The sequence below is a fragment of the Cygnus atratus genome, chromosome 6 (assembly GCF_013377495.2).
Source record: "Cygnus atratus isolate AKBS03 ecotype Queensland, Australia chromosome 6, CAtr_DNAZoo_HiC_assembly, whole genome shotgun sequence".
Classification (NCBI taxonomy): domain Eukaryota; kingdom Metazoa; phylum Chordata; class Aves; order Anseriformes; family Anatidae; genus Cygnus; species Cygnus atratus.
In genome coordinates this window covers 528492-544900 of record NC_066367.1, presented here as the reverse complement: position 1 = coordinate 544900, position 16409 = coordinate 528492, and the positions used below count along the sequence as shown (strand labels likewise).

Sequence of the window (16409 nt, the reverse complement as noted above, 5' to 3'; positions counted from 1 at the left end):
CAAACAAGGTTTCCTGCACAATACCTTATTCAGCTCGCAGGAGGTATATTATCTCCTTTGTGTTCAAGCTGCTACAAAATTCCAAACTTAACTTTAAAGGATTAGCTTTGGCTTCCCCTACCATGTCCACTCTCTGCTCCCTCTTGTGGTGAATGAGAGAGGGTGTGAAACTCCCCACACCTCCAGGCCATTACTCAAAAAGAAACCATGGCCATTAGCACCAGTGGTTCTCTTAGACCTCCACAGAAATCTGTCGCTTTACTAAAACTTTAGTGTGAACAAGAGCATTCAGGAAGATGTATCATTACTTCTAAGCATACACTTTGTCAGCTCCATCCAGATGCCAAAACTTTTCATTCAGAGAAGTTTAAGTAAATAACTTCAAAAAAGCAGATTTAAAAGTGCAGGCACTACAGATGTATGCCTCATTGCAGAAAAGAGATTGTCTCCCAGTCAAGCACATTGTGCACATCACATGAGGAAAACAAAACCAAGAAAAAAAAATCTACAAGGTAGATGTTTATATATAATAAAGTTTATCAACATTGGTTTTTAACCTTACAGGAAGTTTATTCATGTACACATGGCCAGTTTCTGTATTAACATATGGTTCTCTGCTTTCACAGGAGCTTGCAACTTACAATGTGTTATTTTAACCATAATCATTCCTATAGGCTTTTTCTTGGATCCGTGACACCATTCTTCGAGCATAGAAATCCCTGTATTCCTCAGGTAGTTCTTCAAGTGTTTTCAAGGCCCTGTCCAAGATCTGTATAGCTCTAGAGGCTGCTGTGGGATCTTTATTTCCGTAAGTGTCACTCTTATCATAGCACTCAGCAGGAAGGTGCTTCCAAAAGACATTCACTGCCACTCCAAATTCCTCAGAAATTACATTGTGGAACCACATAGCTGCAGAAAGAAAATGTCTACAATGAAGATTGCCATCTAAAACTTCCCTGTGACTCATGACAAGTGCCAGAATCACCGAAACTAAATCTAGTTGAGGAAAAGCCTCAACTACTGTGTTTTATTTATGGATACTCTTCCATAAATCTCCAAGTATATGACACTGTACCAAATTAACAAACATTGTCAAGACATTTTCATCCATCCACAGTTTCAGGCAAACAATTACTGAAGTAAAGAAATATTCAAACAAGTGGTAAATGTGTAGGACAAAAGTAAGGCATCTTCCTTGTTCACCTCACCCATCTCTATTCTGCATTCAGATATCTGTTTTCACAGAATCAGTCCCTAATCTTGCACAGATTGTCCAAACATTAATGCAAACTACTGGTGTCAGACAAATCACCCATGCAAGTTACTAATCTCTGGATAGTAAAGTCATGGGGGCTTTTCCTTTGAATCATAGGTGTGGTTAAAGATACAAAGACACTTATATTTTGCCTCACCTAGTATAGTTCCAGGATAAATTTAATGTTATATCTATCTTTCATCAATTTTAAGCTAAAAGACAGAATGTTGTGCTTATTGCAGCTTAATCTCCTGATGTCTAAGACATCAGAAAAGTTTATTCTGAGAAATGAACCAAGAAGTTTGTCAGATTAGCAAGTGGCGCTGCATCTATCATCTCCATAATAGCCACATCGCTTCTTAAAGATTTCCTTTTTTCATTGTTAAATATCCCAGAACACTAACAAAGCTAGCACAGTTCTCTAAACTTAAAAATCCCTATACTCGCCAGTAGTTTTTAGAGTACTGAGTGCATCTAAGTTTAGAACAGCACACCTATTGACAAAGATACATGAGTACCTGTATTGCATAGAAGAGCATATCTGTGAACAATAGATATACCTTTAACTGCAATAACAAGATTTATTCCAAAGGAAAGAAACACAAATGGCAAGCTCAGAATTAAGTAACCTGGAAGGTACTAACAAGTCACATGCCTCACAGTTTCTAAGTGAGGGAAGAACAGAAATGGCACTCGACTGAAATTCTGTCATTAGAAAACTCAGATCGCACAAGTAATTTATCTTTTGTTAGGCCAATTAGTACAGTTGGAAAAAAAAATAGACAAATTTTGACAAAATCTTTAGATGCTCCTACTTATGACACAGAAGTGCTTTAGTAATGCCACCCCTAGAAATGAGAAATTGCAAATAAAGCTGTTTAAAAACACAACACAGTCAGGAACTATGTTACATACCTGGAATAAATAACACATCTCCTGCTTCTAGGTAACACTCATAGCGCTTGGCTTTCACAAAAAGTGGGTATTTCTCGAAGTCTGGGTTATCAACATCCAGCACCTCTGATTTAGTACCTAGGAAAGTTTTCAAAAGTAATGAATAGACAGTACGACTCTTCCAAACAGTAACAAAGCATTTACACACTGCTGGAAACGGCAGTTCTTGAATACAGTTTAATATTGGGTTATTGTTCTTTAACTCCTCTAAAAATCTGGCAAATCTGATGGCACTCCTCATTTACTGAAGAGGCATTCTCCTGTTGTCTGTGTTTCTCCTATAACCACACCCTTATTAACACTGAAAGACATTTCCTCTGACATTTAAAATGTCATTTTAAATCTGGATAGAACACTGAACTCCACAGTTAGGTGGAGAAGACAGAACCAGGTAAAGCTTCAGTGCTCATTTTCAAGTTTCCTAGGTTGCCCCACTACAATTCTTAGCTTTGACTAAAGCAAACTGCATCAGAGTTAAGGGACCAAATCACTTTTTACATCAAATTGTTGGTGATTTTTTTCCTATAGTGCAACACTTTTAAACCGGAAAGCCAACTATGATCACCAAAGTCCAAATGAGATGTACACGGCATACATACCTGATAAATATAAATATGGTACATCTTGAGGACTATACAAAACAACTCGTTTTCTCCCTGTTACTTGGATTAATAAGTTATCCATTACCTGAAATGTGCATAGTAAAGAAGATGTCAGCCAAAAATTAAGAATGAATACATAGTCTGCAAATAATCTGAAACAGCATCAATATAAAAAAGGGCATTAAAACCACCATATGTTAAGAATTAGCTTCCACATATAGTTAATCCAAAAAAAACTCAAGAATGAGTTACTTTTTCTCTTAGCTGCGCATTCTTCACAAATACTCTACTTGGAAAAAAATACTTTCCGAAGCTTTACTTTTTTCCTTGTATAGGGATCAAGTTTTTATATCTTAAAACAAACTTACTATGCTTTGGATAACATAAACCAGCAAAATATATTTGGATTTTTTTTCAATATTAAAAGAATTTTTCCTCCTACTAACAATGCAAAAAACACCTATTTTTCTTATAAATATTTATTCAGAATTGCGCTGTATAATGTTAGAAGACGTTTGTTATTTGGAGCCTACCACACCGAAGTAACAGACTGCCCAAATCATCATACAATTACCACTGAGACGTTTTTCATTAAACAGATCTTTGTCAACAGGAACTTGTAACTTAGTATCTCAATCCCTCAACATCATCTGCAAATTTTTATGCTAATCACATTATTACCTACATCATAATGGGTCCATAGCTGTAATCCTGCTGAGCTGATGCGGAATACACTAGAGAAGAACTGTTCCTTATCAAAATACTCTGGAATCTGAACATCATCTGCCAAAACAGGAAACTGCTTTCTGATATCTGCAACATCCTAAATCAAAAAGGACATAGAAGGAGAATTATCTGTGCACACTAAAATAGGAGAGCACCTTAATATCATTTTCCATCATAGGGAACACAGGGCTAGAACATCAGCATTAGCAAATAACTAAAAATAATAATGCTTTTCATTCTTTCAGTGCTGACTTGGTCACCAGTATTAATAAAAATCAGAGAGCTGCTTTCAACCATCACTGCTAAAAATCACACCGAAGAAGTGACTATCAGAAATCCTTTTATATTAGCTTACAACAGCTAGAGAATAGAACATGAAGGCTGTACTCTGGTGATCAGCTAAACTCTCATAACAACAACTTTTTGGACACTTAGGTTTAAATATTCTGACCTAAATCCAGGCAGATTCCTAACCCAAGTGGTAATAAATAAATTTTATGCCTGTACTACACAGACAGTAGATGACAACAGACTTTTAAAGAATATTCCTAAACTGCTACTTCACAATATTAGAACTGCAATCTCAAGTAACTCACCTTCCTAGCATCTTCACCCACTGATCGCAAGTAGTACTTTTCATCCTGTAGATAATACAGAAAGAGAATTGTTTTGGTTTTAATATGAATTACAAATACACTTAAAGATTTACATTTTTTCATTAATCTAATTTGAGGTTTTATTAAAATATGATACAAATAGATGACATTTACAAACTCAGCTTTGTTACACTGCCTTCACTCTACTGCTCCCTGCTGTTCATCTCAAGAAATGGGAAACGTCTATAGAGTAGAAGTGGGAGACTTGTCAGCTGCATAAGCACTGCTTTTAATGTATTCAAAGCACATGCAAATTATAACTTAAATTCCTCGTAATGCTGATGCAGTAAAGCTCTTTCAGTTGGCTTCAAATCTTACAGCATCCTATTTAGCATACAAGGTGAAAAGCATGTTTGGTTTCAGAACGGTTTGCTTGCTAATTAGTTACCTAAAAAATCCATACTTCGAACATCGCTGCATAAAGATTGCCTCAAGTTTGCTACTCAAAAGTTATGTTACAATAAATCTGTATCTGCAATTTGATAGCAGATGTAATCAAACTCTAAAATATCTTCATGACTTTTTAATTACAAAACACCTGAATTATACACTTATTTTAAAGCAAGGTTTGATTTCTTAATTTGTGCTGGAACTTTTTCTCATGTAAACAGCTTTTGATAACAAAAACAGGATCATTGAAGTTAATCACACTGTAAACACACAAAACTATTTCCGAGAAGTTATTTTCCCTCAAGTTTTTCCCTTGGCTCCAAGCCACACAAACCAGTTAAATCAAAGATCAAGTGCTTTAGTGCAGCAAGACTTAAAATTAGAATTCTTTTTTTTTTTTCCCTCCATATACTGGCAAAACTTAATAGAAGAAGCTATGACACTAAGGAAGTTACCTCAGAAAGAAAGTACTCCTTGTGTTTGACTTCAGCTGCTCTTTGTACAAATTCATTAAAAGGCAGAGTTCTGAAATACAAATATTCAAATTCATACTGTGAATCAATGCAACAACACATGGTCTAAATTGTGGGTTTAAAATGATAAGCTCTCCTACCATATCTATTCTAACAGAAGATGCAATATGCTTTTTAAAATTTTATTTATTTAACATGGTGACTAAGTGTTTGCAGCGAATGTTGAAAGTAGAACTAAACCAGAAATCCTGTGCTAAAAATCTTTCTGCTTTAGTAAATTGCCATACTATAGATCCAAACAGAATCATGTAATTGTTGAGCCTGGAAGGAATCTCTGGAAATATTTCAACATCAAATTAGGTTTTTCATTATCTCCAAGGATGGAGATGTGCCTAAAAATACTTAGACAATTTCTCTTACAGTATGTCATTTTTCTGCTCATTTGCAGTGCATTTCTGCAAATCTGTAGAAAACTTCAGCATCAAAAACACTACAGCTGGGCTAAAGGGGAGCTACTGTGTCCCAAACAGTTTTAGGTATATAAATAGAATCTAAACTTCAAGAGTTTTTTTTTTTTTTTTTAGAAGTAAAAACAGAACTATCAGAAGAAGTAGAGGAAAAAACTGTGGGTGATATACATGTTTACTTATGCATACATATACATATGCATTTTCTTCTATGAATTTATTTATGAGCAGATAAATATTGCCATTTGTAGAACTATGAAATTTATTCCTGTTTTCTGAACGTATCTGTACAGCTATATTTGCTACCTCAGCTGGGGAGAAGACAGGACTTTTAGTATTTTTGATGATTTCTTTAGAGATTTCTTGGAATTTATTAAACGTTACTTCAGAATATTTAAAAAAGACACCAGGCATTACAGCTCATCCCTCTGAAATCAGCATTACTGTTACATATTTACATAAATAATAGCAAGTTTTCCATAAGGGCTACAGATTCTGTCCTTTGATGATGTTGATGGCTGGGTAGTAAACCAAACACACGAAGTAATACAATTGTTATGAATGTTGTGAATTCAATGTTATGTTCACTGAAGTTACTATCTCACATTAAGTGCCACTGAATAACAACTACATTACATATAAATGTCAAGTCTCAGAGCAACCACCAGTTGCCTAGGATTAAGGAAAGGCTCTCCTCAAGCAAGATTACTCATGATCCTCTACTTATACCTTCCACCAGAATACAACCTGCATCTCACAGTACTTAGACCAATGCTCTAAACACTTTAAGCCTGTTTACAGTAATCAAATCCAAAAACCACTTAAGTCAACAAGAAAAAAATAACAAAGTAAACCCCTCTGACTTCAGTTGAACAATTATATCCTGCCCATTTACATTTTTACTGAAGACAAGTGAGAGCACAGCTCCACAACAGATTAAAGTGATGCATGCTGGTACTGCCCTTGCTATTCAAGCTAGTAATTTTATCTCCTATCTGTTCTCCACTAGCAGTTATTTGAGCTAATAGTGAACCTACTCACAAAACTAAAACAACAGGAACACACATTTCTGTACCGCAACACAACTGAACAAGTTCCAAAACCAACACAAAAACAAAACAGGAGTATGCAGTTTACAACAGGACTGCAGTTATATTTACTTGCATCACTTTAAAGTCATGGAACCCCGTGCTAAGTCTTCAGTGTTACTCTTCTTTTGGTTCTACTTCTTCTCCCTCTATATTAATATAGGGGGCTTACTATGGAAAGGGTCAAAGCTTCCTGAATTTGTAATGAATTAGGTTAAAGTCATTAATTACTAACACCTGCTATAATGAAGCACCATCAAAGCACCTCCACATGGCTGTCTACAAAACTGCTAGAACACAGCTGATCAACTCACAGTAAGAGATACAACAAGAAACAAAACAGAGCAGGGGAAAGGAAATAGTTATTTGGTACAACCTGATTTCAAAGATTCCAAAGTTCATTGTGCAGTGAGCAGAATATAACATGATTAAATGGTATTTTTCCCCTGAACAATGGGTAACACTCATAGGGACTTGTAGCTTGTTACATGTACAGCACATGCTTCCGCCTTCTTAGAAGTTTAAGAAACTGAACACATCCTCTTCCCTCTTCAGAAAAATAAAAAGCAACTAAAATAAAGGCATTTACCCTAGAAGAACAATACAAGAAGTGAGATTACGTGAACTCTGAAGACAAGTTTTGTCAGCTATGCAAGAGGAACTTCAAGGGAGATCAAGGGTTTATGTGAGTTTTATCAACATTAAAGAGCTGGTGAAAGAGATATGGTATCCAGTAGCTTGAACATAATGGGAACTACAAAGGCTAACTTTAAAAGGAGCTTAATTTAATTACTAACATCCCTCTAGAGTGGAATAGCATGTCTGCCACATGCCAGTGTCCAAAGAGGTTCAGATATACAGTGAATCAGAAACTGGCACTATTCAGTAACATTGAAAAGGCACCATACAATTAAAACAGACTAACATATCATCTAATATCAATGCCAAGCTCAAATTTCCTACAGGAATGCTCTGTCTAAATCTCTTTACATAACATTTCTCCATGTCATCATTTTCAAGGTCCTGCTTGTCACCTTCTTTTACTCAGTATTTATTCATGGCATTGAGATATTTGTGGAGTGAATGGAGGGGGAAATCAAGGACAACACTTGGGTATGCTGTTGAAAGTTTTCACAAACTAGCTTCACATTCTCACCCTCGGCTTGAAACTATGCACTGTATTTCTGGACGTTACAAGTATATGCCTTTAAATACAAAAGATTTTGGATTGAAGTACCTATAAACAAAGTTCTTACTGAGGAAATCCATCTGTGGTACTGCAGAAACATGAATCTTTACTTCTTTAGATCCTTCGGCTTGGCTCAGGTAATCTACTGTCCATTTGGTTGTGCAAGAGCCCAGTTCCATTCCTTTCAGCACTACTGGCTTTCTCTAAGGAAGAAAAAAACAAACAAACAAAAAAGGAAACAAAGGATGATTGCATCCAGTGGGAAAAAACAAACAAACAAACAAAAGTAATTTTAACACTAAATATATGCAAACAACTCGACTGAATATCAGGATCTGCTACACAGTCACAACTATTCACAACTGAACAATGTGAATTAGAATGCTGAGTGTTGAAACAAGAGGCAGGAGGTCACAGAACTGCTTACATATTTACTATATCCTCTTCCCTAGCAGGATAAGGAAGAACATGGAGAGGCAAAGACAATTTTAACATTTGTTGTATTCTAGGGCCATTGACGAATCTAGCTAGGCTAAGGAACAGTTGCAGTCATTCTAGCCTCAGCTAAGCAAAAAATAACTAAGAGACCATAGATTTGTGGTATAGGCTGTGAGCTATACTGGTGGTGTATGTCTTCAGAGAGCAGCTCTTTCCACCTGTGTTAAGCAGGATTGATCAAATGTACACACATGCACAAAAGCAGCCTAATAGAAAGACTTTCAATTGGGATCTCAAAGAAAGAACAAGGAAGCAATGGTGACAAAGGAACAAAAAGCAATCTTTTTTTAATTTTTTTCTTTTAATCACTGTTAAATAAAATTAAGTCACCAATCACACGCCAGAGCTTTTCAGCAATTTGGAAGGAATTTGCCTCTAGAAATTCCTTGCTCCTAAACTTACGTTCATTTTAATGGATCATGATGTAAAAAATTATCTTTAGTACCAGGCTTCTAACCCAAACTATTTCCGTTCCTCTAGTGAAGGGAACATCCCATCTCCAACTAATTGCTTTGGAAAGCAGGTTTATTTCTCCGTAAGTAGCATATGTTACTTGTGAAGCCATACACCTCCCCGAGGCACATGGCACCTCCGGTCGGTCTTTAAGTGAAACACCTGCGGCCACACTCCGCTTGCAACCAGCCCCCTATACAGAGACTGAACCAAGACTTCCCCCAGCAGCTGCGAAAGAGGAGGCCGCGTACAAAAGGCGAACCCTGAGCTGGGCTCCTCTCTGGGAGGGCTGCGGGGCCGTACCTGGGGGTAGACGTCCCGCAGGAAGCGCTCCCGGCCCACACCGCCCAGGCTAGGCACCGCCACCGCCTCCTGCCCCCGCTGCGCCATGCTCGCCGCTGGTCCGGTGCTCGCCGGTCCCCCCGGCAAGGGGCGCCCGGAGCGCAGCGCGGCGGCGGAACCGGGGGAGCCGCCTCTGTTTCCCGCTGAGCGCACGGAACGGCCGCGCTGAGGGACGGGCGGGGGCACGGCCGCCGCCATGATGGCGCTGCGCCGGGTGGCCGGGCCCAGCCGCTGGCTGGGGCGGGCGCTCGCGGCTCCGGGGGCGGCCCGGGCCCCGCCGGTCGCCTCCGCCGCCTCGGCCCTGGTCCCAGCCTGGAACTGGGTCCGCTGCCCGGCGGGGCCCCGGCCGCTCGGGTCCGCCGCCCGCTTCGCCAGCACACAGGGGCGTGGGCCAGAGGCCGAGGGGCCGCGGCGGCGGGTGGTGGTGGTGCGGATCACCAGCCCGCTGGCCTGGCTGCGCACCCGCTGTTACTACCTGCTCATCCGCCTCTACTTTGACCCCGAATTCAGCGTCGAGGAGTTCACGCGGGGCGCCAAGCAGGTGAGGGGGCGGGCGGGCTGCCGGGAGCCCCTTGTCTTGTGTGGGGGGCGCCCGTCATTAGAAGAGCCCCAGAAAACGGTGGCAGCCGCCCAGTGAGGAGAGTCTGAGGAGAGCCCCGCAATGATCTCTGCCTTTCGGCCTGCGTCGGTGCCCGCCGGCCTCGTCCCGAGGCCCGCAGGCTGCCGGCGGTGCCCTGATGCCTTGCAGCTCACCTGTCAGGTATAGGCGGCTTTCTGCCTGTGTCCTGAAGTGCCTCACGGCTGGGGGAAGCCAGAGTGGCCAGAGGCGTGGGTTTTCTCCCTCATCTGAGGGAGAGTTTGCAGGGTTTTGTTTTATTTCTCTAGATCCCAAAGTCATATATTCTACTATCCCATGAAGTAGTATAAAGAAAATCATTTCTTAATATTTTAGGGACTTTAGGATGATATATATGTTGTTTTAGCTGTTTTTCTTGTAAAATTATGAAGGTTAGGCGGTTGTAGAATTGTTTCATATATCTGCTTCTCCAAGATTATGAACCTAACAACCACTGTCAACAAAATGAGTCAGTTCTCAAAGCTAGTCATGGAAAACTAGTACTGCTAGCAGTGAAATTTAAGTTATTGTATTTGATTAAAGAAAAAACAAAAAAACAGACGAGGACAATGTTAATATGTTTGAGACCTTTAAAAAAAAAAAAACACATTAGTTGCAGTGTGTGGAGACCTATCTGTTTTGCTTTGCCCTGTTCTTGTTTATTTTTACTTTAAGGCCTTAAACATGCTGTCAGCATTTAACAAGCACAATATTTGCACACACAGAGGTGTTGTAGGTAATTATACCTACAGAATTGAGGAAAAAGGGACGTTGTGTTCCTCCGAGGTTTAGGGACTAGACTAGATTTATAAATTTATTTTCTTTTTAGATCTGAGCTTCTGTTTTGACTGACACTGGACTAAGAAAAGGTACAGGTTAGGGAGGAGAATATTTACAGGGAAAGACAGTGTTCGAATTACCAGAAGAAAGAAAGAATAAAAACAATTCATAGGTTACTGCAATTTTTTTTATTAAGGCATTCATTTGCCTGCAGAAAGTTTCATGCTCTAAATAAGGTGGAAAAGAAACCTTATGTTTTTATCAGCTAATAGAATAACACTTTTTTTAAAGCTGGAGGGGTCCCATATCAATGTTGACATACTCTGCAAGCAATGAAGTCTTAAATCATGGAATATTTAGGTAGCCTGTCCTATAATGATGGATTTGTCTGAAAAAATAAGCTAATCTAAAATTCATGTATTATGTCTCTCTTTTTTTTTGTAGGCCTTTTCTGTTGTTTCACAGCTGCTGTCTCAGCGTAAACTTGATCTGCTAGATGGACTTGTGTCAGCAGAGGTAAGTGCTTCCCATCTCTAGTTCTGCCAGTTGATATTTTCCATTATGAAGCAATATGTATTCAGCCTGTCAGTATCTATAAGCACTGCCAGTTCGGTTTAATTGGGGAAAAACAGCATAACATTGAATAGGGTGATTTGTCTTGCAGCTTTTTGTTTAATTTCAAGCCATGAAAATTAATTTAGAGTTACTGTATAGGAAAATAATAATAATAATGTCCTTGCCACTAAGCATAGGGACCAATTGCCAAAAAGATTGCTGGTGTACCAGAAGGGATTTGAAAGTTGGTGGATTTGCATACCCCTGTTGGTGTAAGCAGATAGCTGAAACTTTCAGTGTGTGCACCAGAATTCAGATGAAGGAACTAATTTGTGTTCTTCATTGCTGCCCCAATACATTCTCACCACAGGCATATCATACAGCCAGTTCTTGGTCTCAGCTGGGAGGCCTCAGTCTTTTGTCATGGTCGCAGGGACAAGACTGACCTGGCTAGTTAAATAACAGCGTTGTCTGTGTTCTATATCTTTGTGAATTCTTAATTGCTGAAGTTCTCTTGGCCTTCCCAGAGGACAGAGGTAGCAGATGCATCAGATTCAAGTGGAGAATATGCCTCAGGTCTGTGTCTGCCCTGTTAATGGATGTCAGCTTGGCCTGTCCTATTGGCACTCATGCCTTTGCAACAAAAATTTTGTCACCGTTCTAGTACATCCCCACTGGACAATCTAACCTCCTCTTTAAGCAGAGATAGGAATAAAATGTGAGTAATAATAATAAAATAGTTGTTTTGAAAGAGCATCTCCTCTTCCTCTGCTCGCATTAAATTCTTCAGGTGATTAGGGATAATATTGCTCCAGAGACTCATAATGTGTGCAGTGGCTGGAGCTCTGATACGACACTACTTCATTACTTTGTCCAGTGGAATTTATACCTACCACACACTAGAAGCCAGTGTCTTCTAGTGAAGATGCCTCTTGCTTCCAAATGACCTCTGGATTTGCCTATTTTTCCAAAGGGGCAATTCAAGTTAGGATTAAAAACTGAATACAGGTTAAAAACGTGCTGCGTGGCTTCATCCTTCTTGGTGATGCTTCTGTTCAAGTAGTGCACCACACCCTTTCTACTTAACACAGTTGTGTAGATCTTAGGATGTTCAAATACTATGGCTGTGAATGTGATGTGCAACTTAAGTCCTAGAGGAATGGTTTTCCAGTCTTTTCTGATTGGCAAATGTCTAAACATTTTCCAGTGGGAATGTGGATCCTGAAATGGCAAAGATAAACTTAGTGGTAATGGAACAGATTTACAAAGAAATTTGTGAGAACTGAGAAATGATTGAATCAAAAGCTAAAGAATATCCCATGTAGAGAAGTCAGCAGTGCGAAGGCAGAGTGTAAGTATGATTGTGGAAGTAAACTTAACTGGTATTTTCTGGGTTTACATGCATTGCTTTGAAACTTCTGTTTTGACAATATCTTTTCTAATCATTTTTTAAAATATTCTCATTGGTTTGAGTATTAAATGAATCTTGTTTAATATTGTTAATTAGGGCTTGGGAGAGCCTGGTGCTTTTTCACTTCCCATGTTGTATGTTATACAAATGCTATAGCAATAGGTTTCATTTTATTAACTGTAGTAGATAAGGTTGCTACTCCAATTTCCTAGTGGAAAAATTAAGTGAGATTTTCTGAATTTAGGTACTTCAGGTGCTGAATGAAAAGATTTCCTTACTCTCTGACAACCACAGGGATGCTTTAGCAGCTGACATTGATGCAATCATGTACACGACAGAAGGAGATATTCGCATTTACTACGATGATGATGGTATGTTTATAATTCTAAAACGTCTCAGCAATGGGCAGTCTTTTTCCTGGTTTTGCTCGCAGCAGGCATTCTCTTTACAGCGGTGTTTTTGAATTCTTCTCATTCCTTGTTCTTCTGTTTATAGTTCATCTGTATATATAGTTTTCTGATTTCCTTTTAAACCAGAACCTGAGATGTTGTTAGTAAGTTACTATTTGTTACTGAGGTACTGTTTTGACTTCTGTAGGTTTTGCTTGTTCCTCTTAACTAATTTCAAGTTTAGTTTTCAGTTCTTAATCTGAAACCACTCAGACAAATTATTCTACTATATACAGAAAGCTGGCTGCTTCAGCAGTGAAAATATATCTTCCAGGAATAATAATGAAGTCTAGATAAATAAATTTGTCTCTCTTCATATCTATTCTGCTTTTGTGGAATGCACTTACAGGGCATTGATTTTCTTTATTTAAAGTGATGAGTTCAAACAAGTTTCTCTTGTTTACATGCCAGTATTACACGTTCAGTTCTGTCAGGCACAGTTGAGGTGGTTCATAGTCTACCCATGGGTCTTCCAATAAACGTTTCAAATTCTCAAAGCCAGTGAGCTTTTTTCCTGCTTTTGGGCATAGAGATTTTTTTCTGCAGTTTACTTCTAAGTATCGATTCCTTTATTCACTATTGTAGTATCAATCATTGGCTTTGGACATCATGATAACCTATTTTTTTATACAGTTTTATTGTTTACATTCTCAGGCAAAGCTCATAAATTACATACTTTTCTACTGAGTGTATTTTTATTATTGCTAAACAGGAGGAATATGGTTATAAATGGCTTTATTGTTCATTATTTTGTTACACATTCTTTCTGGCTGAAGTCAGTTACCCTTCCTCAGCCTTGGTAGAATATATGCTATACAGCAAATATTTCTATTTGACCAAAATGACATCTACGTTATGCTTTATTTCCAACAGGCAGAAAGTTTGTTAGTATCCTGATGCGTTTCTGGTATCTGAATGGAGCTAACCTACCTGATGAAGTACCAGGTGAAACCAAAGTTTTCCAAATTGTGTTTGGAGATGAAAGCACAAAAGAAAAAAGGCATCTTTTAACAGCGAACTATGAGTAAGTCTCCTTGCCCCTTGTATGTACATAGGCTAGTTGTATGGAAACTAGTTTGGCAACTGAAAACATTCACACTGTGCCACTGCAGAACTTGGTATGTTTTAGTTTACCTTGTTTCTAAGCGAAGCTAGTTCTCATCCAGCTTTGCAGTCCCTATTGTAGGGCCAAACTTTTAAAATACCCTTTAAAGTCATTATGTTATTGTCTTGCTTCTGAGTTGGGATTAATGGGAACTCTGTCAGGAGGAGCAATATTTGTAGCACTGTGTGAGTCTTCTGATCCTTTCCTGTGCTGCTTCTGCAGCTTTCAGGAAAAAGGCCAATGTCAGTCCTTGGTTCCCATTTCTTGTAGCACAAGTAACAGCAGTGCAGTCAAGTGAAGCAGTCAAGTGCAGCGCTGTTGACTTATTTCCTGTACAGAAGTCAGCAGTTAGCTGAAGTGAGTAGCCTGTGAAAGAGGAAATTATTTAGCCATATGCTTTCTGCAGAAAGAACAAAGCAAGCATCACTTGGTGTTCAGGTAATTCATGCCACTCTGATCTAAGCCCTTAAAGCTTATGTTAGTCATGTGGATGTATTGTCATAGGAATTATTATAAATAATGCCTCTGCTAGTGTACTAATGGCAAATCGATGTGGAAATATCTGCACAGTTTGTGAAATGTACTGAAAATAATTCTCAGAAGTTTAAAAAAGTGAGGATTTTTGTGTGAGAAATGCAGTATAATCAGTTACCTCTACAGCCATATTTGAAATGGAGTGGCTGTGGGGGTCTAGATGATGAGAAGCTCAAAAAGAAGGGAAATGCTATGAGGATACCAGCAATTTTTGCATGGATGCATTTTCCTGGATCCATCTGTTACCCAATTTCATCATCTTCTGTACAGTTGGAGGCTTCTGAGACTACCATTTATCTCAAGAGCCTGACTTTAAGGCCTAAAGTATCTGTTCCTAATCCCCAGCAGAGCAGTCATTGCAAGTAGATAATCCTTCTATCTACTATGCTGACCTAAACTCAAACTAGCAAAGATACCTCAAGCTTTGGAAGCCTACTAATAAGTATTAGTATGTCTGGAGAAGACAGTTTTGAGGAGTGGATTGGCATATAATAGTAAAACAATGATGTTAGAGCACTCTTGTTCACAACATGCATGTTACTTGGGATTGTGAATATTCAGCTTGAGGCTCAGACTTACCGTTAGATGACAAGCAGTCAAAATTGACATGCTTGGGGAAGAAGGCATTAATGACTACAAAAGGAAGATACAAGATTCTTTGAAAATAGGGGTTGAATGTCTTCATTTTCCTGTCAACTGTGGAATTTACTCTTAGGTTCAGTATTATTGCTAGCTGGATCTTTGTGTTTCTGAAAATGTATTACTTTATTAGTATTTAAAGTATAATTCAGTTAAAATGATTTTTTTTAAGGTAGAATGCCTAGCACACAATTTTGCTTTATAATGCAGTTTCCATCTTACTAAATTGAAATCCTTTATTTAGAGATGAGCTGCTACAAAGCTATAATCTTGGCTGCTGGTATGAAAGCTGAGTGCTGTTTTGATATCAGGGTCTTTACTGTTGCTGCTTGATCCTGTCTGTGGGACCTGAACCAAAACACTGAAGTCAATGCACTTTGTTTCTTGCTAAAGAATTAATTTTGATCTTCCATTTTGGGGCATAAGCATCAAAGTCTAAAGAGTTTTCACAGAAATAACATTGAAGTAAAATATTTCTTCATGATTTCTTGTTGCTGTTACTATCTCTTCAGGGATTAAGTAGATTTTAATAACTTTTCACTTAACTGTGTTGCCTTTTCCAGGTTCCAAAGGGAATTTACAGAAGGAGCAAAACCGGACTGGACAATTACACGGATTGAGCATCCAAGGCTATTAGAATAAATACCTTCTACAGTGTCTTTACATTATGACCATTATTAATTATAAATATTCTGATTTAACAAATATCAGACATTTTTGGTGTCTTTTTTGCTCTCCCCCCAAAAGAGAAAAAGAAATTATATATTTAATTTCCCAAAATTTTCTGAAATTTAAGCTACGTTGAAGAATTACAGTAAAGCCTTTTCCCTGGAACAGGCTGGTACAGGTTTAATTGGTACTATTGCTCATTCAAGGCGCACTTTCCTCATAGATGGCACACTTTCACATGGGCCAGTATCATGGGTATGCTGACTTATGTTCCGAGAAGAAATGGTACTACTTGAAGATAAACAGCACTTTCATGGCTAATGGCCCTTCTGAGTTATTTTCATGTATTTTTTTTCCCTAGGGATTGTACAGTATGTAACTGAATAATATGCAAGATGAGATAGAGGTAGATGGACTTCTTAAATTGTCTAGCTTCAACAGTTCATTTTGAGGTAATTTTACTATTGAATGAATTTTAGATTAAGAAACTTAGAGCCGTTATTAATGTTTGGTGTAAGACTGGAATAAGAAAAAAAACAACATTCCTTTCAATTTAGT

General features: G+C 38.4%; 2 protein-coding genes across 2 annotated transcripts; one reads left to right on the top strand and one right to left on the bottom strand.

Annotated features, from left to right (window-relative positions):
* Positions 1-515: 515 nt before the first annotated feature.
* Positions 516-9291, bottom strand: TYW5 (tRNA-yW synthesizing protein 5). Its single transcript, XM_035537047.2, has 8 exons — positions 9055-9291; positions 7849-8003; positions 5039-5108; positions 4134-4178; positions 3497-3634; positions 2809-2896; positions 2171-2287; positions 516-909 (listed from the first exon to the last, which is right to left on the bottom strand). The coding sequence occupies exons 1-8, from the start codon at positions 9289-9291 to the stop codon at positions 653-655; spliced, it is 1107 nt and encodes a 368-aa protein (XP_035392940.1). The 3' UTR covers positions 516-652.
* MAIP1 (matrix AAA peptidase interacting protein 1) lies at positions 9290-15887 on the top strand. Its single transcript, XM_035537048.2, has 5 exons — positions 9290-9634; positions 10934-11005; positions 12700-12826; positions 13778-13928; positions 15746-15887. The coding sequence occupies exons 1-5, from the start codon at positions 9290-9292 to the stop codon at positions 15822-15824; spliced, it is 774 nt and encodes a 257-aa protein (XP_035392941.1). The 3' UTR covers positions 15825-15887.
* The last annotated feature ends 522 nt before the right edge of the window (positions 15888-16409 follow it).